Source organism: Haliotis rubra, unplaced genomic scaffold, assembly GCF_003918875.1.
Source record: "Haliotis rubra isolate DU_JTF1 unplaced genomic scaffold, ASM391887v1 Scf377, whole genome shotgun sequence".
Classification (NCBI taxonomy): Eukaryota; Metazoa; Mollusca; class Gastropoda; order Lepetellida; family Haliotidae; genus Haliotis; species Haliotis rubra.
Genome location: NW_025767054.1, coordinates 408,440 through 433,879, shown reverse-complemented (window position 1 = coordinate 433,879; position 25,440 = coordinate 408,440). Strand labels below are relative to the sequence as shown.

The 25,440-nt window shown below is 39.8% G+C and overlaps 2 protein-coding genes across 2 annotated transcripts in view; one reads left to right on the top strand and one right to left on the bottom strand.

Moving 5' to 3' along the window:
* Positions 1-7,594, bottom strand: part of LOC124286161 (RAC-gamma serine/threonine-protein kinase-like) — a 63,725-nt gene extending 56,131 nt beyond the window's left edge. The window contains exon 1 of the mRNA XM_046722511.1: positions 7,486-7,594. The gene's annotated coding sequence lies outside the window, so the exon portion shown is untranslated. The remainder of the gene's footprint in view (positions 1-7,485) is intronic.
* Positions 7,493-24,677, top strand: LOC124286167 (AP-4 complex subunit mu-1-like). The gene is made up of 13 exons (XM_046722517.1): positions 7,493-7,774; positions 8,622-8,707; positions 9,484-9,590; positions 10,160-10,256; positions 10,892-11,005; positions 11,576-11,647; positions 12,964-13,029; positions 13,301-13,424; positions 20,139-20,230; positions 20,903-20,994; positions 21,917-22,015; positions 23,077-23,194; positions 24,156-24,677. Exons 1-13 carry the CDS (start codon positions 7,615-7,617, stop codon positions 24,351-24,353), a joined length of 1,425 nt encoding a protein of 474 aa, XP_046578473.1. The 5' UTR covers positions 7,493-7,614; the 3' UTR covers positions 24,354-24,677.
* The last annotated feature ends 763 nt before the right edge of the window (positions 24,678-25,440 follow it).

Genomic DNA, 25,440 nt, shown 5'->3' with positions numbered 1-25,440 from the left:
CTTAATAGATTCTTGCACTGTCGCAACTCAAGTTAAACATTACAACCTGAAATGATAAATAAAAAGAACCTGAATAGACTCTTGCACTGTCGCAACTCAAGTTAAACATTACAACCTGAAATGATAAACAAATAGATCCTGAATAGACTCTTGCACTGTCACAACTCAAGTTAAACCTTACAACCTGAAATGATAAACAAATAGATCCTGAATAGACTCTTGCACTGTCGCAACTCAAGTTAAACATTACAACCTGAAATGATAAACAAACAGAACCTGAATAGACTCTTGCACTGTCGCAACTCAAGTTAAACCTTACAACCTGAAATGATAAACAAATAGATCCTGAATAGACTCTTGCACTGTCACAACTCAAGTTAAACCTTACAACCTGAAATGATAAACAAACAGAACCTGAATAGACTCTTGCACTGTCACAACTCAAGTTAAACCTTACAACCTGAAATGACTCTTACATTCTAGATCTACAGACACATTTCAATCTGTTTTAGGTTTCACACCACAACATCAAAAGACACAAGTACTGCACCTCCACAGATTCTGATCAAAATAAGAAACAAAACTAAAAGAAACAAAACCATTCTGTAATAATTTAACTCAACAATTTTTTGGTATACACTTCAAGAACCTCTGGGAATACACCTCTACAAAATTTAAGAATGCAACTCTGTAGATTTGGGTATACACTTCTTCCAAATCTAAGAATGCCCATCTAAGGCCTCAAGCATGGGGTTTTTTTTGCATTATGGGAAACTTATAAACTCCTTTAATAAAAATTCTCAGAAATATAGGGTCCTTATTGTAGCATTTGATTATTCAGCAGTAGAAATTTGTTACAGAACTCAGATCAGTTACACAGTTACTATTTCAAACTTATCTTCCTTATAGATTACATCTTGAGATGACCCGTGAAGACCCATGCTTGTTGTAAAAGGCGACTAACGGGATCAGGTGGAGAGACTCAGTGACTTGGTTGACACGTGTCATTGCATCCCAGTTGCGTAGATCGATGCTCATGCTGTTGATCACTGGATTGCCTGGTCCAGACTCGATTATTTACAGTATGCCGTCATGCAGCTGGAATATTGCTAAGTGTGGTGTAAAACTAAACTCACTCACGACATGAGTGTCTATTTTACACCTAATGAGATATCTTGGAGATATCATAAGCTGAAGGACAGGTGACCCATGAAATAATGCATTCATGTAGATTTTCCTTCAGTGTTCATTTCAGCCAGTAAATCAATATCCCAGCCTGCAGGTGGACATAGCTGTCACCAGTTCTCATAACAGTCAGCACAGAGTCAACAAAAAAATCAATGATTTACCATGTGACATCATGAAAATATCTGTGTAATATATAGCACAATGCTCACTTGGGCATGTATATTCCATCTAGTGACATTTCACATTTCTCAAGTATGTCTAGAGTGGACATCTCTCTCTTGGAAATGGACAGGAAACACATTATCATTTTTCTGCTCATAACTTTTTGTCTGAATTCAATATATTTCCTTAGGAAGGCCGGCTATGCTAAAAGCTTTTGAGTCTACCAGACCAATCATTGCTTAAAACATTGTTAACATCAATGTTATTATACAGACTGTTATAAGCTAAGCTTAGAAGACCAAACAGAATTTAACTTGCCTCAGGTTGGGGACAAGTGGCTAAAGTTTCAACCCTATAGAGACATTAATCAAAAGCACCTGAGAAAATCCAATTAATGAAAAGCATGCACTCCAGTTTTTATGATTGCAGTGTTTGTACCTCTATAAACACAACATTAGTGTTGGGAATTCTGATCATTGATGATTGGTTCATTACAACTGATCAATCATCGAAAATAATTGGTTAGCGTCATTTATCAAAATTTCCTGTTTATGTTTCTTAATCCACAAAAAATAAAAAAAGACATGTAGTTCATTTTTTTTTCAAATTTCAAATTTTTAAAGGATGTCTAGTATGTTAGGAACATAACTTTCCTGGAGTATTTAAGATAAATTCAACCTGTATGTTAATGAAATGTAACCAAAACCAACCTGAAAAATATTGTTAATGCAAGCAAGTGTTCCAACCTGTGTTCGATTATGAGAAAACATGATCGATTGGCAGTGTTAATGAAATGTAACAATCGACAAAAAACCAACCTGGTAAAACAATAACTTCCCAGGCTTAATGCAAGCAAGTGTTCCAAAATTGTTTGTGGAGGGAGTCTCTAATCTTATGAGAAAAACACATGATCGCCATGGAATGCTTGGTTATCATGTAAAGACAATTTTCAGTATTCATTAGGATTGTCACCAATCTCATACAGTGATTATTTTCAATTAATCGGTGACCAGCAATAAAAAAAGGCATAACCGAGATTCAAACCCATTACAAAGTTTGGTGAAAGGCTTATATCATAAATCAAGACAACAATAACTGAACTTCCCAGGCTTACATTAACCTGATTTCCAGCCCTGAATACTGCATTTTTGAAATAGGAGTCTGACATGATAGCAATATCTGAGTCCAAGACAGAATATTGTCAAGAATGTCAACAAATGAAATTAACGACTCCACCAAAGTCTTGCCATTATTCTGTGCTGTACAACTAAACTTATTTGTTCCAAGTACCTGTTTTGCTGTGAATGATCTAACATACTGTGGAAAACAATTTCTTTTATCCCAATCAAGAATTTGCATTAGAAATCCTAATAAACTGGTTACAGACAAACAAAAAAACAAATCAAAATGATTAGCAGATACACCACAACAAAATAGACATATCCCTGCCATATACTGACAACTCCTCATTATTATTTACTATCTGACAACCATTTGATTGGTTCTTAAATCCCATAAACACATGATATACTGATAAATAACAAATTCAGAAGACATTTAACTCTGATGGTCATTTAACGGGAATAGCTTAGTCATATTACTAGCATTGTAAAGTATCAGCTTGGAAACCTATTATCAAATAACTGTTAACCACTTTAATGACAAAAGTACAAGTTATTTCCGGATGTATTGTTACTTGTGGATAACATAATTCCTTAACAATCAAGTATCTATTCTAACATCAAATCTGAACAATAATTCATAAGCAAACTGGCAAAAAGAGATGCAAAGCTTTTGAAGAATGACTTTAGTGTTACCAACAGTTGTAAAATATAGACATGATGATGATGAAGAAACCATTCCCTGGTTGAATACTATATCCCTCTCACAGCACACCACTGGTATGTGCATTAAGCAAGGTAAGCTACCTATTGTGTACATGTGGCCTTGAACATTGAGAGAGCTAACAACAACATGTACTTTGTTTATGATTCATCCTGCTTGTGTTCTGTGTCCATGGTGAACTGTCTAGCATCACAGTTAATCATTCAACTTTCAAGGAAAATGTCAAGAATTCCTCATTATAGTTGCTTTTTAGATATGTGAAGCATTAAAAGGGAAAATATTGATTTTATTCAACATGCTGTTATCGTGGTTATAATGAAGTGTTTCTAAACTGACCCGTTTCACTGATCATGCTGTTTGAGGCCTATATTTAGATGAGCCGTTTCAGGGTTCAGAACAATGCTGATGATATTCAATAACAGCAGAACATTCATCATAATCATTCAAACAGCATACAAACAACATCATTCATCTGATATAAGTATTGTAGATCTGCAGTACATATATGAATCGTAACTTGATAAAGCCATTAACCTGATAAGAAAGATGATATACGAGACATATACATGTCAACAACTGTACTCAATACATCAGATGACGCTGCAGGAGGGACCTATGACTATAACAAACACCTTGGACCATGTTGATCTGTTTAACATGCCAACTTGTTGTTGTTTTTGTACTTACATCCTGTTTTCAGTGAGTGATCGCTTTGACATCTGACAACTGTACTTAAACGCATCAGAGATTGACATTTATTTCCAGAAATAAAGTTATCTTATTTGAAAACATGTATCTACAAATATATACACGTGCCCGGAACTATTATTATTTTCAGACTCTCTGCTTACAATTCTAGACTCGAGTTGGGCTCCTTTTTAATGTATTCTCTAGGTTCTGATAGACTGACTGACAATTTACATATCTTATTATCATGACAAATCAGTTTAATGTAAGAAAACCAAAGTGATTCAAATCTATAAAAAAGTATAATTTATCCATGTTTATCAAAGTCATGAAACACATGAGCAAAAGTGCAAAATCATTCAGAATTGTAAACAAACCAGCAGTGGAATTTTAACCTAAGATCACTGGATTCCAGCATGACTAAGCATACTTAGAGATGCTACTCTACAGAGCTAAAACTGGTAATAATTATTATTTATATGATAACCAACTACCATATGCACTAAAAACAATTTTTTCGGCCAATCTTTTAGCAAACCAAAACATTGCAAACTAATTGTATCATTATAATATTTTCAGATTCACTTAAATAATCAAGGACCTACACAAAGTAAATTGTTGGTCTTCAATACTGAGTACTTCAACAAGGCATACAATAGTTAGAGTGTTAACACTGCGGACCAAAATAGAACCAAATACCAAGCCCATGTTCATTACTGACAAGGACTTTATGCCTGTTTAGTTACTTCATACAATGCACCCATTGATCACAAAATCATGATGAGGAAATACTTAAGGTAAGGTTCTTTGTTGCAGAGACAACATTTTCTGATAAGGAACAGTTTTTATGTTTATATAGCAACTTATCATGTATATCATCCATACCTTAACATGCCCTGCAATTGCAAAGACCAATACCTGGTTTATGAACAATGGTTAAGGTAAATATGCTTGTTTCCGTACTGTTCACTTACCAGAAACTTATTGTATTCACTCAATACAGTTCATCCATGTAGATGAAAGGTTAGAGTCGTACTTCACAATAATGTCTTGTTTCCTCTTAAAGAAGTGTTGTTCATGTAGATTATATGTTGCAACATTTAATCTGATAATCATTTAATCACTCATGAATTGATCAGTGCACCATAACATACACAAAATATGTTCAAAATGCTGATAAGTCAGTATTTAATAACAGTCTTCTCTGGTAAAATTAGCATCAACATCATCATGTCGTCAATAATCACATCTCATAATAATCTAAGTCCCGTCATACATCTTGATGACTGTCCTGCAAAATATGCATGTTTTTAAGGAACCTCCTAATCATGTCAATATATTAACATGAGAAATGCAACAGGGTAATATTTTAAGACTGATAATCGTATTTGAGGTTGAAAATCTTAAGAGTAAAACAGACACACAAACAATAACATTTTTTCCATCAAACCAAAGCATTTCAAAAAGCCTTTTTATTTATTTAGTATGTCACAGTTTACCCTTAAAAATTAACCTTATTTAAACCACATTTAGTTGAAATCTACACAACTTTCATTTACAACTGATGCTGCCTACATCAATTAATTGACAAATCAGCATACTTTACATGCTATAAAAGAAATGAAAATTGCTGCTATCAAAATTATAACATCTATTTTCAGGGCCTTCATATGTAGAAAATAATATCTGCTTGTACGAACAGTATCACTCACTGACAAACACTCAGCAAAGAGAATCACCAACAAACAGATTTTTTTAAATGCAAAATACATACACAATTAGTTGTGACGTGATACATTCTTGTAAAAATGATCATGAAAATATTATCTTACAATATATTTTACCAGTTCATGTTCATGTGCACAGTTTCAGATTGCATCACTTCACAGTATAATACCTGTATCATGGCACAAAGTATCTTGATACAACAAACACTTGATAAACTGTTATCTATCTACCCATGCTTAACATGAAAGTAAATATCGCCAAGACATATATCGCCATGACTGATATGTAGCTAACACCTGTTAGCTTCTATAGATCATGTAGATTGCTGCATCTTGGTGACCTACAAACACAATTTCTTTCTTCAAGAAAATTAAGCTTAGAGAAATTATTTGAAATCTTATTCCCAAAACAACCTTGTTTGTAATGCAGTTGTAATATAATGTAAAGCATGAACATTATGATAATGACTCACGGAGTGAGTGAGTTCGACTTTACGTCACTCTAACAATATCATGGTGGGAAACACCAGAAATAGGTTCCACACACTGTACCCATATGGGGAGTCAAACCCAGGTCTTCGGTGTGATGAGCGAAGGCTTTAACCACTAGGCTACCCCACCGCCCCTATGATAATGAATGGAACTAATATAATGAAGATGTGTGAATACACTGAAATTACTCAGTACAAGGTGCAGGATAAAATAGCAGCCTATTTATTTCAATTATTAAAAATCACTACTGTTTACATCTTTAAAGGAACTATTTTCATTCACCAAATCAAAAATAGTGTGTTTTCACACGTCTGTGTACGTCATGAACATAACGTGGTATGTTATTTAATATGTTTAAGCAATACAAACATTACTTTAATCAAAAGTTCACAACAGTTTCCATTTAAAAGTATTAAAACAGTTTCTGTACATGCACTTTCATCATGGTGCTGACACAGCAAAGATTACAATGTTACGTATACCGCAGTCCTTAAATCAAAATGAACATGATGAGTCTATCGGTACTACATCTGTTCCACCATGTTCACCACTTATCACCTGACCATGCCAAGCAGGTAATCAGATCAATATATCTGTTGTCAGCCAAATGTTGTGACAGTAATTAATAACTCCAGCCTTACTAGACGTATGATTATAATGTATGTTTTCATTGGGAAATAATGGCAAACATGGCATATCTTGGATACATTGTATCTCTTGCTATGCATCATGTAATCACTGAAAACCTGTATTGTCCACACATATAAAGCTGTCAGTTCCAGTTGAAAATCGAAGTCCATAATGTGATCATATGTAGGTGCAATAAGTAAAAGTAACAGAATTGGAAAAGGATATGCATATCGCCTAACAGTGTTTCTAAACGTTATCACTATATGGCACTGGACCTAGATTGCTAAATGATTATTTTAACCAAATTAGGCCTATATACACATATGTATTTTAACAATTGATAAAGGTAAGAGGTTTCACTAGAATGATCCTTGGCACAACTCTGAGCTGTTGTTATTGTTAAATGGAATATGTTGAGAGAGGAATCTTTAGCCAAGCACAGTTCCTTGTTTTCAGCATCACTACTTGTTGGGCATGGTCTTGCAAGAATCATATGGATAGATGCTTCAAGACAGTTAAAATTAGCATGTCGTGATTGTTCAGTAAAAAGGAACCTGTTAAAAAAAGCAAACGATATGACATCAAGTGAACAAATCCAACATAATCGGATCACAGGATTTAGGTTAGGTTCACCACTTCAGATAACGTGTGGAGAGAGACAGTGAAAGAAAACGGTGTGGTAGGATCGGTCTATAACAATACGCTTCCAAACTGCAAAATAAGATTAAACATGAAATGAAAAAACTCTTAATACCTGATATGTCGTGGAATCGTTACACCGATCGGGATAAAAACTGAAGTAAATGGTTGTATTTTCCGTGTAAGTGTACAGGAACATTTGCCGTCAATCTCGAGAATTCTCGTTGCAGACGAGATTTCCGGAATGAAATGCCCGGATGACTGCAGACGAAAACAGGTGCTCGAACGATATGTAAAATTAAATGTTTTTGTTATTCAAGACGAGGTTGCCTTGTATGGGGTTGTCATGATTTCTGAAATATGTGTTCTTTCTCCAGTTTACGAGCCACTTTTGAAGAAAACATGTATCCTTTTCACGTGAAACAGAGTGTGTTATCAACAACAGTTTATAGATCGTTGAAGTAGTAGGCGAACATGACAGCGTTGTTGATCGTTGCTCATGCTGTCAACCCCAGGTATGGCCGAGGCATGATGAAAGACATGAAGTCATTGACATAGTTTTATAACTGTTATGCGGGAAAGAGTTCCTTCCGTTCCCTCAACCCTAAACCTAACCCTAACTCATGGGCGGATCCAGGAATTTTGAAAGGTGGGGAGGGGAAGGGGGGTATTTTCAGGTGGTTCGAATCCCCTGAACCCCCCGTCAACGCAAAAAAAAAATCTTCAATGTGGTCTTAAGTCTGATTTTCAAGGGGGACCTCTGGTTACACACACTGACACACACACACACACACACACACACACACACACTGGATCCGCCAATGCTAACTTAAATTAAATGTTGGACTTTAAGTCATTTTGTGTGTTCTCTAGTAATTGTTGTGTTAAGTTTTGTTAATAATTTTACTATATTTATAAATATTATTTGGGATGGGGGAACAGAAGGAACTCTTATCGTTATGCAATAGTTTCAGGCACATACCTGCTTGATATGAAGCTAGGACAGATCAAATTAGTCACTGGATTGTATGGCCCAGACTCGAATATTTACAGACCGCCGCCATTTAGCTGGGATGTTGCTGAGTGCCGCGTTAAACAACAAACCAACCAACCAATTAACATTGCCCTGGTCCATGGGTCCCTGAAACAGGATATATATTCTGTCTATATACTGCCTGAGAGATATTGTGATCAAATATGAAAAGATATGCAACTCTGTAATGAGCTTGTGAACCTTAATGAAAAAAACAGATCGAAAGGATCACATAAAAAGCAACACAACTGATGTCTTTGTGAAGAAACTTAACCAGGATGGTAGGAATCTACAGCCTCACTTTGTAAGTAGTGGTACTTAATCAGCCATTAAGTTATGACAGATGGCTTTGTATATACTGATATAAATATTTTTTAAACTAAATTTTGACTTATCTATCCACAATTTACAGAGAGAATGCTTATGTAACATCACAATATAATGGTAAAAAGCTCTAGTTCATTTATTTTTCACTAGTCAAATTGCCAGAATAGTGGCCATCTGATATCCCTGCGATAAACTGATAGACTTATCAGAGCTGATACAGATGGTATTGGGGATGCACATCAAAGTTTCTTATGCTTGCCGATGTAATCACATCATACTGTTCATAATGTATGGCTATGGGGGGTGATGATGATTTTAAGGGGTGGGTGAGTGGGGGCGTGTTTTTTTGTTTGTTTGTTTTTTTGGGGGGGCTTACTTTGCACATAATTTTATTTGACATTGTACATGCTTCTCTATAAAAATCAGACCCGTGAAGGTCCGGGTTAGAATATTGAACTTCAGTAACCTATGCTTGTAGTACGAGGCGACTAACGGGATCGGGTGGTCAGGCTCGCTGACTTGGTTGACACATGTCATCGGTTCCCAGTTGTGCAGATCGATGCTCGTGCTGCTGATCACTGGATTGTCTGGTCCAGACTGGATTATTTACAGACCGCCGCCATATATCTGGAACATCACTCTATAAAAATCATTATCACCCCCACTAGCCATAAATTATTAACAGTCCCTTAAGTTATATGCATTTTTATGTGATTGGAATTCAATGTAATGATTTGTCTTATTGTTTTGCAGAAGGATGACAATGTCTTTTACTTCTACATTCAGAGAAATAACATAATTTTCTTTGCAACATCAACATCTGAACTATCTCCAGTTGCAGTGATAGAAATACTCAGCAGGTAGGAACCAAATTTTTGTATTGATTTAACAACCTCTGAATTACGTTTGGTAATATTTGAAAGAGCAAATGTCAAGCAGTCTACTCAGAATTTGAATCCCTGAATAGCAACCACAACAGTTGAATTATAGGCGTTTTGGCCATGGAAGACAAGTGTAGAGCTTCTACCTGAAGGAATCCCTTTCCTATATTCCTTATCTCTCTAGGATACATCTGTGTCTATTCTTATGCAGCTGGGGCCTGTAGAGTGGCCTTTTGCTTAAAGTGTTCGCTCATCACACCAAAGGCCCAAGTGTGATTATCCACCTTGTTTATAATGTGTAAAGCATATTTCTGGTGTCCCAAGCTGTGATATTGCTGTATTATTGCTAAAAGTGGTATTAAACCCAATTACTCACTCCTTATACTATAAGGACACCCCTTTCCATGTTCCTTATACCACAAAGGTACCCTGTATCCTAAATACTCCCATGTCTGTGTTCCTCATCTATAGGATGTCCCTCTTGATGTGCTGGTCCTTGCATGAGATGTCACCAATGTTGCCTTGAGCCTTGTTGTCTGTCGTTTCAGATTATATCATGTTTGCAAGGACTTCTGTGGAACAGTGTCAGAAAATTCTATCAAAAGCAACCTGTTGCTTTTATACGAAGTACTGGATGAAATGCTGGTTTGTATATTTATATATACTGGAAATGATAAATACCAATACAGTTATGATTACAGGGAAAACAGTGCTTACCTAGCCGAACGGATACATATCTGATATGTACTTAATGCGTTCATTATATCGTTTCGTGTTTTTGTCATTCTTAGAGATATATATAAGATTCCAAATATGCAAGGCTGAAATGTATTGAAACACTGTGTTCAGTCATCCAATAATGTAAAATTAATCTGTTAAGGTTTATGTTATTAGTGAAATATAAATCACCTTGATCAAGCCATCACATGTTATAGCTACCTTGACATGACTTAGGACATTTTTAACTGGGACATTTTCTGCAGACTATGGGATGAATGTCAGCCGCTGGGCAGTTTGAGATATATCTTTTCATACCCTTACCACCAGTTATCCAAGCCTATGAGCTTGACCATTCAGTGCAAATATGATTTTGATTACTAGTGTATAAAGTATGTGCTACTCGAATGTCAGAGGTGCATAAATTGTGGTATCTATATGTAGATTTTTATTGATGAGGCCATTAATTTGACACCTCTGTCAATGGGTACCTGAGTTCAGTTTTCAGTTACCATTATAGTTTAGTATGTCTATGTGCATCTACACTTAGTTTTCCATTTTAGGACTATGGGTTTGTTCAGCTTGCAAGTACGGACAAGTTGAAACCTTACATCAGTAGTGAACCAGTTGTCATAGAAACAAGCAGATCAGCACAAGAAGATGTGGCGGCTAGACTTGTGAGTGGTTCTGTGTAGCAAAACAAAGCACCATACCATTTCATTAAGTGATCCTTGATCAGTCAGACCCACTTCAATGCCATAGAGGGGCGGTGTGGTAGCCTAGTGGTTAAAGCGTCCGCTCGTCATGCTGAAGATCCGGGTTCGATTCCCCACATGGGTACAATGAGTGAAGCCCATTTCTGGTGTCCCCCGCCGTAATATTGCTGGAATATTGCTAAAAGCAGCGTAAAACCATACTCACTCATTCACTCACTCACTCATTGACATATATAAGTCAGCGTCATATTATGCACTAAACCATTGCTGTTAGACTGATCCCCATTTATAATACAATTATATAGTGATGCCTGAATTACTGAAACATAGTTCAAAGTAGTGTTACCATGTATTCTCATATCCGATTATATACATTGTATTGAAAAACACTCCATTTACAATGTCTATGAATTACTTGCCCTTCCCAGGCCTTGAGTTCATGCATGCAGAGCTGATTAATAAGATGAATTAAATCATGAACATATTGTTATGATTTCCTTTGTACAGTGAATGCAATTACTTTACTTTCAGCTTGGAATTGACAGCAGGGTCGTGCCCTTCAGTGCAGCAAACAAGCCAGTAATCCGATCTCAAGCAGATATGGCAAGTACCTATATCTCATCATCTGTTTTAGTCAGCGGTGGTTATTTAACCTTTGATGAACCATACAGAAACAAGAAGTTTCCAAATTCACAGTAGAATAACAGTCAAATGTTACTCAAAAATATATCACAGCTCTACTGGCCGTACTGTTCACACACTCATGAGGCTTTAATGGAAATGGTAGATGTGAATTCCTGATTAGTAAACCATGTAGACCATGTACATTGCAGCTTGAAAGTTTTCTAATTAGTTCCATTGTGTATTGAAATAATAATTATTAAAGGTAATAAAACTTGAGCTAAGCACACAAATAAACTATTTCAATGATATTTCAAAACTTTTATAATCTGATGAGTAATGTGTTGTCAAGATACATGTGTTATGTTTGGATTGTACTTCATCATGTTCATCACATGAATAATCAGTCTCATCAAAATCAGACCCTGTTCCCACTATCAATTAAGAAAAGTCTGAGGACAGGTCACCACAGAACAAACTTTTGAATGCCATTGAAATGACTAGCAAGAAGTCGATGTTCAGCCAGCTAGAAAGCAACTTTCTCAAGCTACACTGCTCTAGTCTCTAATTTGGGACATACATTCCAGATTATGCAAATATTTTGACTATTCTTGATTCAAAATTTGAAAACTGAATGAAAGGACATTCTTGGATGTTCAATGGATGGCTGACATTGCAGTATTTCTCAAGGGCTATGGATTGTCTCTACCATTTCTAACTGAAGCAAGAAACAGACGATGACTTCGATGGAATTGTCATTTAGACTACCCCATGTGTCAAGGTTATGCAATTTTAAGGTTAAATCATTCAAAATCACATTCAAACTGTTACTTTCCCGGTCAGGTAAGTGATGCTCCGATTAGTTAGAAGAAAACTAGTTCTAATACCAGCAGTTTCTCATTCATTGGCTGACTATCATCATACCTACCTGTGATGATCCGGGTTAGAATTGGTCTTCTGCAACCTATGCTTGTTGTAAAAGGCGACCAACAGGATTGGGTGGTCAGGCTCGCTGACTTGATTAACACATGTCATTGTATCCCGATTGTGTAGATCGATGCTCATTATGTTGATCACTGGATAGTCTGGTCCAGACTCGGTTATGTACAACCACCGCCATATAGCGGGAATATTGCTGAGTGCAGCATTAAACAAAAAAACCAGCCAACCAAATCATACCTACTATGACGACAGTAATAAAATGCACTTTTCCAAATACATCTAATGAACTAGTCTGAATGATGAATAAATGAACTTTTTTGTAAAGTATATGTTAAACAGTCCGATCTATATTTCAGGAGAACCGGCGGAATGAAGTGTTTGTTGATGTTGTTGAAAGGCTGACAGCTGTTGTCGACTCCAGTGTGAGTATTCCCCAGTCACTGACCATGCTAACAGGTTTTCTTATAGATTGTTGTTTCGTAGCCATCGTGTTGATGGTCAAATATAGCTCATCCAGAACTCTTGGCAGGTTGTGTTGTCATATGAATGCAAGAAGCATCAACATTCATTGGCTGAGCCAAAATCAGGCTTGATTGACAAAAATGTCTTTCTAAAGATTAAAATTAATGTTAAAAGGTGATTTTCTTTGAAGCCTGTTCCAGAAAGCAGTATAAGCATGTGATATAATTTCAGGGAGTTGTGAGTCGGATGGAGATTAATGGTTCGGTCAACATGAAGAACTTCTTGATTGGCAGTCCCCTGATAAAAATAGCATTAAACGATGACCTGGTTGTGCACCAGGAGGGTCAGTTGAAAGGTACGTAGATCGCCGTAGATCAGCGTCTCCACTCCGTCTTTTGTGATGTTTATATCTTATGAAACATAAATTTTTAACTTACCTTACCATAGGTCTTATGCATATTACCTCAACCCCACTTTAAAAGAGATCAGACAGTCGTTGATTCGCCATTCTCTAGAATGGCTGCCTCAAGTATCGACGAGTGTACAGGAACGGAAGTGACGTGATCTGCCCTCTCCGCGCAAGCGCGGTCTATCCAAAATCACTTTTACTTCAAGCGTACTGTCTGTCAGATGTTTTTTGATTTCGCTAGTTCGCTACTTACTGATTCTTTCAGATATTTAAGTTCTTCTTTGAGTGGCATTTTTAGAAGTTGGGAAGTACAATATAGAACAAACTTTATGGATAACAACTTCTTTTTATTCGTACCGTTGTCTTGTACGTTTCGATACAATTCGGTACAAGAATTGTCAAACGCATAACTGACAGCGGTAAAAAAGAAGTTGTTATCCATAAAGTTTGTTCTATATTTAAGTTCTTGTTTGTTTTCGGTATGTATGCTTTTTATATCCTATATTCTTCTCTGTGTGGGTGAAGAACATAATTAAAACTTCACTTACCTGGCTGCCTCAAGTCTCACTTCAGTGTGGGGTGTGTTCCCACGTTGCAAGTATCGCTTCATTGGGCATGTTTGGTGTTTTGCATTCTCCTATGTCTTTTTCACCATAATGTTCATGCTTGGTCTTGTATTTCTTGATATTGTTGCCTAATTTGTGCTTGTTTTTCACGCTCTTTTCGGCTCAGTGGGGGCAGCCATCTTGGTTGTTTACTCTGCTACCGACTGCTTGGGCGTGCCCATTCTTGCTGCAGGAGTGTTTCCATTTTCTCTGCAGGTTTTTTTTTCTGTGTGTTTACGTAGTTTTTACGTTTCACTTTTTTTGTGTGTGTTACAGCCATTGTGTGCATGACCCGGCAGTTTTTCTGTATCTGCAAGGTGCAGAAGTCTGCCAATGATCCCGGCCCATGGTGTCCAGACTGCGCTACTGTAGCCTGTTCTCTTGCTGAGCGCTGTCATTTTTGTACGCCGTTATCTGTCGCCGATTTCAAGGCTTACACCGCCGCCAAGAAGAAACGATTGTCGCAGCGTAAGAGGAAGATGTCTTCACCTGCTTCGTCGTTGGGCCCCAGATCTTCTCTTCCACGGATGCCGGACGGACGCTCCCCTCCTTTAGCTGAACAGACGTCTACACCTGCGCCGAGTAGGCTGACGCCTGACGCCCAGCGCCCATCTGACGCCTTGGTGGACTTATCTCAGCCGGGACGCCTTATCTCATCCGGAGGTACTGAAGCTTCTAAGGACGCTCCTTTTGCCTGCAGCAGTTGAAGCACAAGCCAGCGCCGTTCCAGCGCCGCCAGCTATGGCACCTAGTTCTGATGTTGCTGGATTGGTGCATCAACCAGCGCCTCCCCCAACGCCTCCCCCAATGCCAACGCCGTTGTTAGACTACCGTATCCCCAAGAAGGCTCCTGTGTCTACGTTGTCTCGAGAGGAGGATCTTCAGCGTCAGTTATTGGAAGAGCGTTCCCGGCGCCAGGAAGCCGAGCGCTCCCGACGTTCTAAACTGTCTCACTCTAGGTCTCCTCGACAGCGCCATCCTTCTCAAAGTCCCTAGCATAGTTCTGATACTAGTCATTGCCGTCGCCGGTCTGATTCCAGGTCTCGCTCTCCCAGACGTCCCAATGATAGGGAGAGGCGTTCAAGGTCGCCGACTCGTGGGAGGCGCTAATGTCGGTCCCGTTCAAGGTCGCCTCTTTTTCGCCGCTCGCTACGACGACCACGTTCCCCTACAGTTACCTTTAGTGCTGTTTCTCAACTGTCATCTGAGTGCCCGACGCCTGCTGTTTCTGGCCAACGGTATAATGCTACTACCGTGTCCTGGGAGGACGCTGAGGAGCACTATTTTTCTCCCGGTTATAATGAAGAGATGTTATAAGAGGAAGATGATGGGGATACTTACCTCCCTCTATCTGCTGTATTTGACTGGATTGCCGACAGGCTGCCAGATTGTCCTTCTCCCTCTTCAGGCTCTTCAGGCTCTGATGACCCGAGAGCTATTAGGACTTCTCCCGAGTTACTCCTCCCGCCTTACCCGGTTGATGCGGTGGCCTCTTTTGATGCCGACTTTGCTAAACTGTCTCTCAATACTACTATTAAGGCTCCTAAGTCATGCAAGGGGACTACAAGATACATAGCCTGGATTTCGCTGATGGAAGCGCGGCTCATGATGAATCCCTCAAACGTTTATCGGGTTCTCCACTGTCTTCTTACCGAGTGCAGGACTCTAACATGTTGGCTTATTGATGCAGAGCTCAAGAGGTTGTTGAAGCCTGTTTCGGCGTTGGCCTCTGCAACTTCGGCTGCAGCTTGGGACTTAACTGAAGATAATGCGTCGAGGACAGAGCACCTTACCACCCTGTTCCAATGGCAGGGTAAGGTGTTACATGATATACTGGCACACCTTCGGACGGCGTTGGGCATGACGACTGTTGTTCGGTGGATGGGGTTCCTTGAGCCTTGCTCTTGGCAGGAAGAGTTCAAAGGAAGAGTCCCAAGAAGAGACTCTGTCTGTAGCGCCTTCGGCAGAGGACATGTCTGTGGCAGGTCCGACCCCGACGCCTCCTTCGACGCCTGGCAGGGGTAGGGGGAAGTGCCCCTACTCAGGTTGCTGAAGCTTGGAACCAACACGACTGGGACCTCCCGCCCCCAGCCATGCCGGTTCGTCCTACTCCAGTAGGCGGGAGACTGGGGATCTTCTGGCCCAACTGGACTGTCCTAGAAGATCCATTTGTGACCAACATTCTCAGACCAGTTACAAGCTCCAGGCCAACAGTCACTGTTAGCAGACAACATTCAGACTCTGTTAGACAAAGAAGCTATAGAGACAGTGCTAGACCCCCAACAGTCCCCGGGTTCTACTTACCCATCTTCTTGGTTCCCAAGAAAGACTCAGCGAAAATGCGCATGATTCACAACATGGCAGTTTTCAACCACCTTTACCTTTCGGAGCCGCCTCACTTCCGGATGGTGTCCCTGGAACAGCTTCGTGCCAAGCTTGCGCCCAGGGTATGGCTGGCCAGCCTCAAACTCCAGGATGCCAACCTGCATGTGTCCATTTACCATCGTCACAGGAAGTACCTGAGGTTTATTTTCAACGGGTCCCACTACCAGTGGAAAGTGCTTACGTTTGGAATTTCCACGGCCCGTGGATTTTTACTCGGATAACCTCGACTATCACCCGGTTTCTCCATCTCAGGGGCATCGATTTCGACCCTTATATAGATGACTGCCTCATGAACCATCTCGACCCTCAGTTGCTTCGCAAACAGATGGACTTTGCCATTCGTCTCCTAGAGCAACTGGGGTGGATTATCAACTCAGACAAGTCCCACCTGGAGCCGTCCCAGGAACTGACGTTTATAGGAGGCTTGTTCCTGACTCACTGCGACCTTGTCAGGATTCCACAGGATCGCTGGAGGAAAATTGTCAGTTTCGCCAGCCAAGGTCTGTCCCAGCCGCTCACACTCAGGGAGTGGCAGTCATTCTTAGGTCTCCTCACCTCAGCCCAGGACTTGACGCTCAGAGGTCGTCTGATGCTCCGGACGTTACAATGCTTCCTCTTGCCTTACATCCAAGCGGATGACCTCCAGTCAAGGTTCCTTCTGCCTCTGCATCTCCTCGCTTACCTCCGCTGGTGGACTGTAGAGTCAATCATCTGCGTAGGAGTCTCCTTGACAGAGTTTGTTAACGATCACAAACTTTACGTAGACGCATCTCTTCAGGGTTGGGGTGCACACCTCAACAACCAGACCACCTCAGGGCTGTGGTCCTTCGCCGAGCTAGGCTGGCATATCAACAACTTGGAGCTCCAAATTCTAGCGTTCACACTGGAGCCTCTGATAGAACACCAGGCTCCTGATAGCGTCAGCCAATTCTACGGTGGTGTGGTTGATTCGCAACCAGGGAACAACCAGGTCCAAGCAGTTGTTGAAGCAGACCTTCCTGTTGGCCAGTCTCCTGGACAACAATGGCATCACAGCCAGAACGCCCTAGCAGACGCTAACCAGAGTAGATGCTACATCCAGAAGCTTTCAACCTTCAATGTCACAGTCACGGCCGCCCTCTGATCGACCTGTTTACGACTCAGTTCAACAAAGCTTCCGTTGTACGTGTCTCCGATTCCAGATCCGGCAGCATGGGCAGTCGACGCCATGTCCTTGTCGTGGAGGGTCTGGGCGCATACGCCTTCCACCACCAGAAGTGATAGCAAAGGTCAAGCAGACAGAGCAAATTCATCTGCTTTTGGTCAGAGGTGACCAACCAGAACCTGGTTCCCCAGATCTGCGCTGTCTCACGAAAGAAGTCCGCTACAGTTACCAGAGTGGCCTCACCTGCTCAGGCATCCGCGACAGTCGACAGCTGCATCCCGATCCGACTCGATTTCATCTGTACGGCTTGATCATCTGCACAAGGCACTGAAGGCCAAGGGCTTCTCCACAGGTGTAGCCAAGGTTATTGCTCGTGCTCATCGAGTCTCCACTAGATCACTCTATGATGATAAGTGGACTTCCTTTGAGAAGTTTTGTGCACAGAAGTCAAAGGACCCGCTGAAAGCTTCTCCTCAGTTTATAGCAGAGTTCCTTCTTTTCCTTCGGAAGTCCCGGCATCTCAAGGGCAACACTATCGGAACTTATTTATCAGCTCTTAACTCTGTTTTGGCGGTCAAGTGCGACAAAAAGATTTCCAAGGTGCCGGAGCTCATCGCCGTACTCAAAGCCTTCAAGCTGGAGGACCAGGAGGCAAAGTTTCATTCTTCTGCTTGGGACCTTAACATCATTCTCCGGCATCTGAGAGGTCCACCTTACGAGCCTTTGGACACTGCTTCATTCGAGAACCTCTCCAGAAAGACAGCGTTTCTCTTGGCCTTGGCCACGGCGGCTAGAGTCAGCGAGATCCACGCTTTGGATGTCACCAGGGTGCGTTTTGAGCAGTCACGGGATGGGCTTGGTCATGCTTTGGGATTTTCGTGGCTAAGAACCAGCTGCCAGGACAACCGGACAGAATGTTCTCCATTCCTCCATTGGCTTCTATTTTAGGACCCCACGATGCTGAGGAACAGCTGCTTTGTCCTGTGAGGGCTCTTAAGATGTATATTGCCAAATCATCATCCAGGAGGCAGTCTCGTAAGAGACTGTTCATCCCATTTTCTTCTGCGGCAAAAGGTGAAGTTAATAGGAATACTATTGCGCTCTGGCTACGTACGACCATCCTGGCTGCCTACGATGCACTAGATCTGCCTCATCCTACAGCCAATAACCCGCACAAGATTAGGGCCCTGGCGTCCACCATGGCTCTCCATAGGAACTGCACCGTTCCAGCCATCATGGAGGGATGCTTCTGGAAGTCCTCTACTGTCTTTGCTAGCCACTACCTGTGGGATTTGGCCGTCGGGGATGTTGAAGATCTGCAATCCTTTGGTCCACTGGTGGTTGCCCAGCAACTCACCCGACCTACCGCCCATTAGGTAACTACTTCTTCTTACCTTCTGGTCTTAAGGATAACTTACGCCCTGGGTGTATTGTTTTCCTTAGGGTTTCCTTGGGTCACTATCTGTTTCTTGCTCCAGTCTCTTCCTGCGACAGTCTGCCGATTCAGTTAGTTTCCTTGGTTTCCCTTGGCATGTGGTCTTGTTTTTCTCCTCTGGAGCCCGACACCGCCGTCCTACTGTCGAATCCATATGCATAAGACCTATGGTAAGGTAAGTTAAAACTTTATTAAAATCTAAATATTTTAGATATTTAAATACTTACCTTACCATAGGGCGGTAACTCCCTCCCAACGCTGGATGCTCCTCCCCTCTCTGGGCTCTTCGGACCTGGTCAGTAAATGTGATTTTTGGATAGACCACGCTTGCGCGGAGAGGGGAGATCACGTCACTTCCGTTCCTGTACACTCGTCGATACTTGAGGCAGCCATTCTAGAGAATGGCGAATCAACGACTGTCTGATCTCTTTTAAGCGGAGCTTGAGGTAATATGCTTAAGACCTATGGTAAGGTAAGTATTTAAATGTCTAAACTATTTAGATTTTAATAAATTGTTTGCCTGGTAAAAACTTGCTGTAAAACTGAATTTACTATGTTTATGCAAAAATAGCAAATGAAAAAGCTCAGCATAGAAGCTAAAAATAACACCTTTACTCTCACTTCTTTGAGTGGCATTTTAGAATTTGGGAAGTACAATATCAACAAACTTTATGGATATCAACCTCTTTGATTTTGTGAGTGCGACGTTTTGATACAGATTCTTGTACCTTTGTAAAGCTTGACAACAGTGCAAGAATTTGTATTGAAATGTCCAACTTATGTGGATCATTAAACCACCTGGTTCTTAACCATCTTATAGGCGTAAATTCTATCTGCATGCATTACAGTATATATACTACTATATTGCAACTTGTTCTGTCAACCACTTGGCCATTTGATCCAAAGTAATTATTTGTTAAAGAGTTACTTCCCTTCCATTATTGTACCATTTGCACTTTCTTTCTTACTGAAAGTACTTATCAGACTGACAGGGAGAAAATCAAGATGGCAAATTATCTTCCCCACTTCAGTAAAATTTAGCTCAGTAGATATGGCAATTAGTTAAGTAATTATTTCATTTATTTGTGCAGGTCTTGGACAAAATGTCCAGCTTGACAGGTGTCATTTTCACCAGTGTGTCAAACTTGATGAGTTTGACAGTAACAGGATCCTGAGGAATGTGGTTTGTTGTTAAGTGTACCATCACAAACAGAGAGGTGAGATATAGGTAAGTTTGCTGTAAACTCCAGAATGTTCAAGATGTGAGTCCATATGAATGTGGTTTGTTGTGTAGTGTTTAGAGTGTCTCATCAAGACCAAGCTTCTACTCTCCACATGAAAATATGGTACATTTGGTGATTGATATAGGTGAAGTATTGCTAAAGAGTCAATTCACTAACTCTTTTCATGCTACATGCGTATTGAAGTTTTGCTTGCACATTCCAGCTATCTAAGAACATACTAAACCCATACACACGCATGCATGTCGCCACAGATTTCTTTAACCACGATTTCTGTTTGCAAATGTGTTTGCAAATGTGATCATGGAATTGTACATGAAAAAAGCATTCACATCCAACATTATGGAATCGGTTGATAGAAAGCATGCAAGAATTGTTCCATAGACTTAAAGTTATTGATGCTATTAAAGTGAATTAATCTATAACACAGCAAAAGAGAGAGGAGCAGGCTGCTTCTATTATAAATCGTGATGTGTAAATTTGGAGTGGGCATCAGCAAAACATATATTGTCCCATCACCACTCTCAAAGGCCTACTCATCATTCCTTGCTGGGCAGATCTGTACGAATTAAGTGTTAATGATCCAATGGTAAAGCACCGTGTTTCCCTTGCAGTTCTCTATCATGACATACAGTGCTAATGGGGAGTTTCCTATAACTGTCCCTCTCAGAGTGATGACATTCCTGTCCGAAATCAAAGGTAGCAGGTAAGGCTGACACAAGTTTTACTCAGGTTCCAGTGACCAACTACATGTATGTAATACTGTGGAGGAAATGGGTCTGGGATTTTTGTCAGACTGTATATCATGGGCTATTTAAAACCATTTTTATACTTTTTACACAACTGTTAAATGAACATTATATTTCTAAATTATATATTGTTTTTCTCCAGTATTTACATGAGGGAACATGTGGTCCTTAAGATTTATACTGTAGCTGTAGTCTTAGAGACTGATATTGTTTTACCTATAGTTACAACAAGAACTCCTTTTGACATTTGGGGGTATGGGTGGGTTTGCCTACAGTTTAAAGTGGTCACTTAACTTGGTCTGCCAAGACTGCCTTTGACATTTTTTCATCATGAATTGAAGTTCAATTCTGTAGGGGCTGACTTTGTAGCCAACAGGTTTAAGTGTACACTTGTCAAGTTGAAGGCCTGGTTCACTTATCTGGTGTCCCCCATCATATATTACTAAAATCAGGGGTGGAAATAACCCATTGCCCGACGTCCGAGTCCAGTGTTTTTTTCTGTCGGGCAAGCAAATTTGTATATCACACTGTACCGATGTCCAGTTGACTTTCCAATGTTAATTATGTTGTTTATTAAAAAAAATCAACAAGAAAATGGACGGTATAGTGGAAAAATTATCAGGGCAAGTGATTTTACATGTGCCACTGTACTGGAGTACACTATTAATTTTAAAGTTATTTCCACCCCTGCTAAAAGCTTCATAAAACTATACTCAGATACTCACCCACTTACACATTCACTCACTCTGCATCAATGTAGATAATTTCATGATCTGGATGTCAGCTGATTCAAATTGATACACATCAACATGTTGTTTCTATGATATAACTTTGGTTCCTAGATGTGCATTAACAATGCTTATGTTGTTATTCCACCAGAGATGTTGACATGACTGTGAGGCTCAAGTGTGAGGTCCCTGCCAACTGCCAATTTGTGTACATAGCAGTCAAGATAAACATTCCAAAATCAGTCACAAGGTGAGGTTCAAAGTCATATACAGGGAAGATGAGAAACGCAACGGCTCATAGCTTCATTTTATACTGTTGATATCAATGACTTAAATACACTTTTCAATTAAGAAGTCCCAAATTTTTAGCATTAACATTGTTTATCTGTCATGACTGTGGGTGTCGCAACAATTGTGAATGTTCTTTTACTTTTTTAAGTAGTGTATGTAAGACATAGATCTCAAGATCCTATAGTTTGATTAGTTGTCAGTGCAGGCAAATCACTTACAAGAATATTTTTCTCAGGAATGTGAATGTTGAATGGCCCCAAGATTCATTACTATAATCAATTACAGAAGCAATTAATTGTCATATAAATGAATGATTTGTGATAAAATCTCCTTACACAGTGGATCAAATGAAGCATCACTCAACTGCTTGTAGCACATCGCTATAAATATTCATTCAGAGGTACAGATAAGCTGCGTATCTGCGTAAATTACGAAAATATTTATGTGAAAAGTCAATTCCTATTAAGTCTATTGCGCACAAGTACGCTTCAATTTTTGTAAATACTCAGTAGATTTGATATTACATGCGTACAAACAAAAATAGATAAAACAACTGAGGTATATTGAGAGTTTCTATTTCAGCACCTGGACTTGGCAACTTGCAGTCTTTCTTATCGTTTCTCATATAACAGATCAAATATAAATAACAAACACGTAAACCAACATTTAAACTTTAATATATTTTTACAATTAATGGAAAATGGCAAATTACCCAATTGCGTTTGAGTGAGGTGGGTACAATTTATTTGGTTACTCAAAGGAAAATTAGGATACCCAATTAAGATGAACACAAGCGAGTACATAACTCAATGACCCAAAAGTTATCTGCAGCTCTGTTCATTGTTTGATATGGTATGTTCCTTGGCAATCATCAGGATCCAAGACTACAAGGAACCCTAGATTTTTAAGGACCAAGATTTTGAAAAGTAATGAATATCCTACAAAGTTGTAGAAAATGTATTGTAGCATTACTTTGTTCATGTGTTTTGCAATCTTGATACACTGAGTTTGTGATTCCAGCATGTCCCAGAGCCTCAGTGGGCCTAATCAGACTGCAGACTTGAGGAGAGAGGAGGGGGTGATATCTTGGAAGATGAGGAAATTGCCAGGGGCCACAGAAGCTATTGGAAAATTCAGGGTATTGTTAGATTCCACACATGGGTACAATGTGTGAAGCGCAATTTTTAAAACCGATCCTATCTCACATTATGCACATTCTCTTGTTCTTATGACCATGGAATGGAAACGACTTGGAACAGAGGAGTTTTCTGCCTCTAACACCTCACCCGAACACACTAATGCTCAATCTGTTCTATTAGGCAGTCACAGGTAGCTCAAGCTCCAGTTGATCATGTAACCTTTAATTATGTTCATTCTCTTCCTTGTCATCTGAAAGTGAAGATGTAGTGTCTTACAGAGAACATTCTTTAATGGGCCATAGGTACAACCTATTTTGACATTTTATGGTTGTACACAAGATTACAAAATTGTTAAGGATGACGCAGCCCACATGAAAAGGAAGGTGTAAATGGACATGTCAGTTGCTCACACCACATCGCAAAACCAGACTCACATCTTGGGGTGACCTGTGAGTGAGTGAGTTAAAATTTTAAGTCACATCGGCAGTATTTCAGCCATATCGTGACTAGGTGACCCATCAAGATACGGGATAGAATTGGTCTTCAGCAAACCTTGCTTGTAGTGACAAGCGACTAACAGGATCGTGTGGTCAGGCCCGCTGACTTGTTTAATCGTATCCCAGTTGTGTAGATCGATGCTCATGATGTCAGTCACTGAATTGTCTGGTCCAGACTTGATTATTAATATACCGGCGCCATATAGCTGGAATTAAGCTGACTATAGCATTAAACAACAAACAAAAACAAATCATAAGCGAACAGGAAGTGGACATTCCTGAAGAAGAAACCACACATAACTTTCATGATGTTATAATGATCATTGTCATAGAAAATGGTAAATGTCTAAACCTTTATAACTACTGACTATTCATTGAGGTGACATACTGTGATAAAAACTTAAATACTGTTCACTGAAACATTAAAAAACAAACCCGTAAACTTAATGTCTTTTCATTGCAGTTGATCAGTCAAGGTGGAGACAAGATAAACAAGAAGGAGATTGGCCCCCTCATTGTGGACTACGAGGTGTCGGGATACACGTGCACTGGCCTACAGATCCGCTACATGAGGGTGTATGACCAGGAACACTCCTATGTGCCATTCCGGTGGATACGATACATCACTGTCACAGAATCCTACATTGTTACACTGTCATGAAGTACCAGCCTGTAAATGATTTTCAGTTATGGAGCGGTGGGGTAGCCTAGTGGTTAAAGCGTCCGGGTTCGATTCCCCACATGGGTATAATGTGTGAAGCCCATTTCTGGTGTCCCCCGCCGTGATATTGCGGGAATATTGCTAAAAGCGGTGTAAAACCATACTCACTCATTCACTCAGTTATGGACTGATCAAAATTTGACAACATCAGCACTAAAATTTGTCACTAAAACATCCAAATGGACTCACATAACCCCAATCCTCCAGAGTCTGCATTGGCTGCCGGTTGAAGCCAGAATTCATTTCAAGATCTGCACTCTTGTTTTCCGCTGCAAACACGGCCTAGCTCCTCCATACCTCTCTGAGATGTTGTCAACATATATGCCTGCCCGTTCTCTCCGCTCTCAGAATCAACATCTTCTCTCAGTTCCCCAAGTTCGTCTCAAACACTTTGGCCATAGGTCATTCAAATTTGCAGCACCAACCCTATGGAACAGTCTTCCTACTCCCATAAAAAATGCTTCATCCTTAGAAGCATTCAAATCGGGACTCAAAACCTTTCTCTTCAAAGGTCTACAACCTATAACTGCGAAATATTCTCATGGTCATTTTGACGAATTGTCATATCTTCCTCTTGAACTCTAGTGACTCTTTTTATATGTAGCGCTTTGAGCATGCTCTGGATGGACTATGGCGCATAAGAAATATCCATTTATTATTATTATTATTATTATTATTATTATTATAATCAACATATCAAACCTCACATGAAACATAATGTGAAATTTGTTACCTTATAATTTACAGATTGCATGGTGCTGAATCTTCAACGGCAATAAAGTCTATCTCCTTAATAGCTATATCTTCAGGAACCAATATAAGCCAAAGATTTATTTTTGTTTGGATTCTTGAGATGTGTTATGCATGTAGGTGCTGTTTTAGAGTGAGTAAGTAATTAGCGACTATTATGCACAAACAATGACTCATGGACGAAAGAAAACAATCACCAGCTGATTCAGATTTTGTTGTATAATGCACCATTTCAAATTCTTTTGCCCCTGATGTACATTAAGAACAGCAAGTGTAC

Coding starts and splice junctions, on each gene's coding strand:
- LOC124286167 (XM_046722517.1), top strand. CDS start 7,615: ATGAAATGCCCGGATGACTGCAGACGAAAACAGGTGCTCGAACGATAT. Junction 13,425..20,138: donor CCAGGAGGGTCAGTTGAAAG/GTACGTAGATCG, acceptor TTATTTGTGCAG/GTCTTGGACAAAATGTCCAG. Junction 20,995..21,916: donor TCCGAAATCAAAGGTAGCAG/GTAAGGCTGACA, acceptor TTATTCCACCAG/AGATGTTGACATGACTGTGA.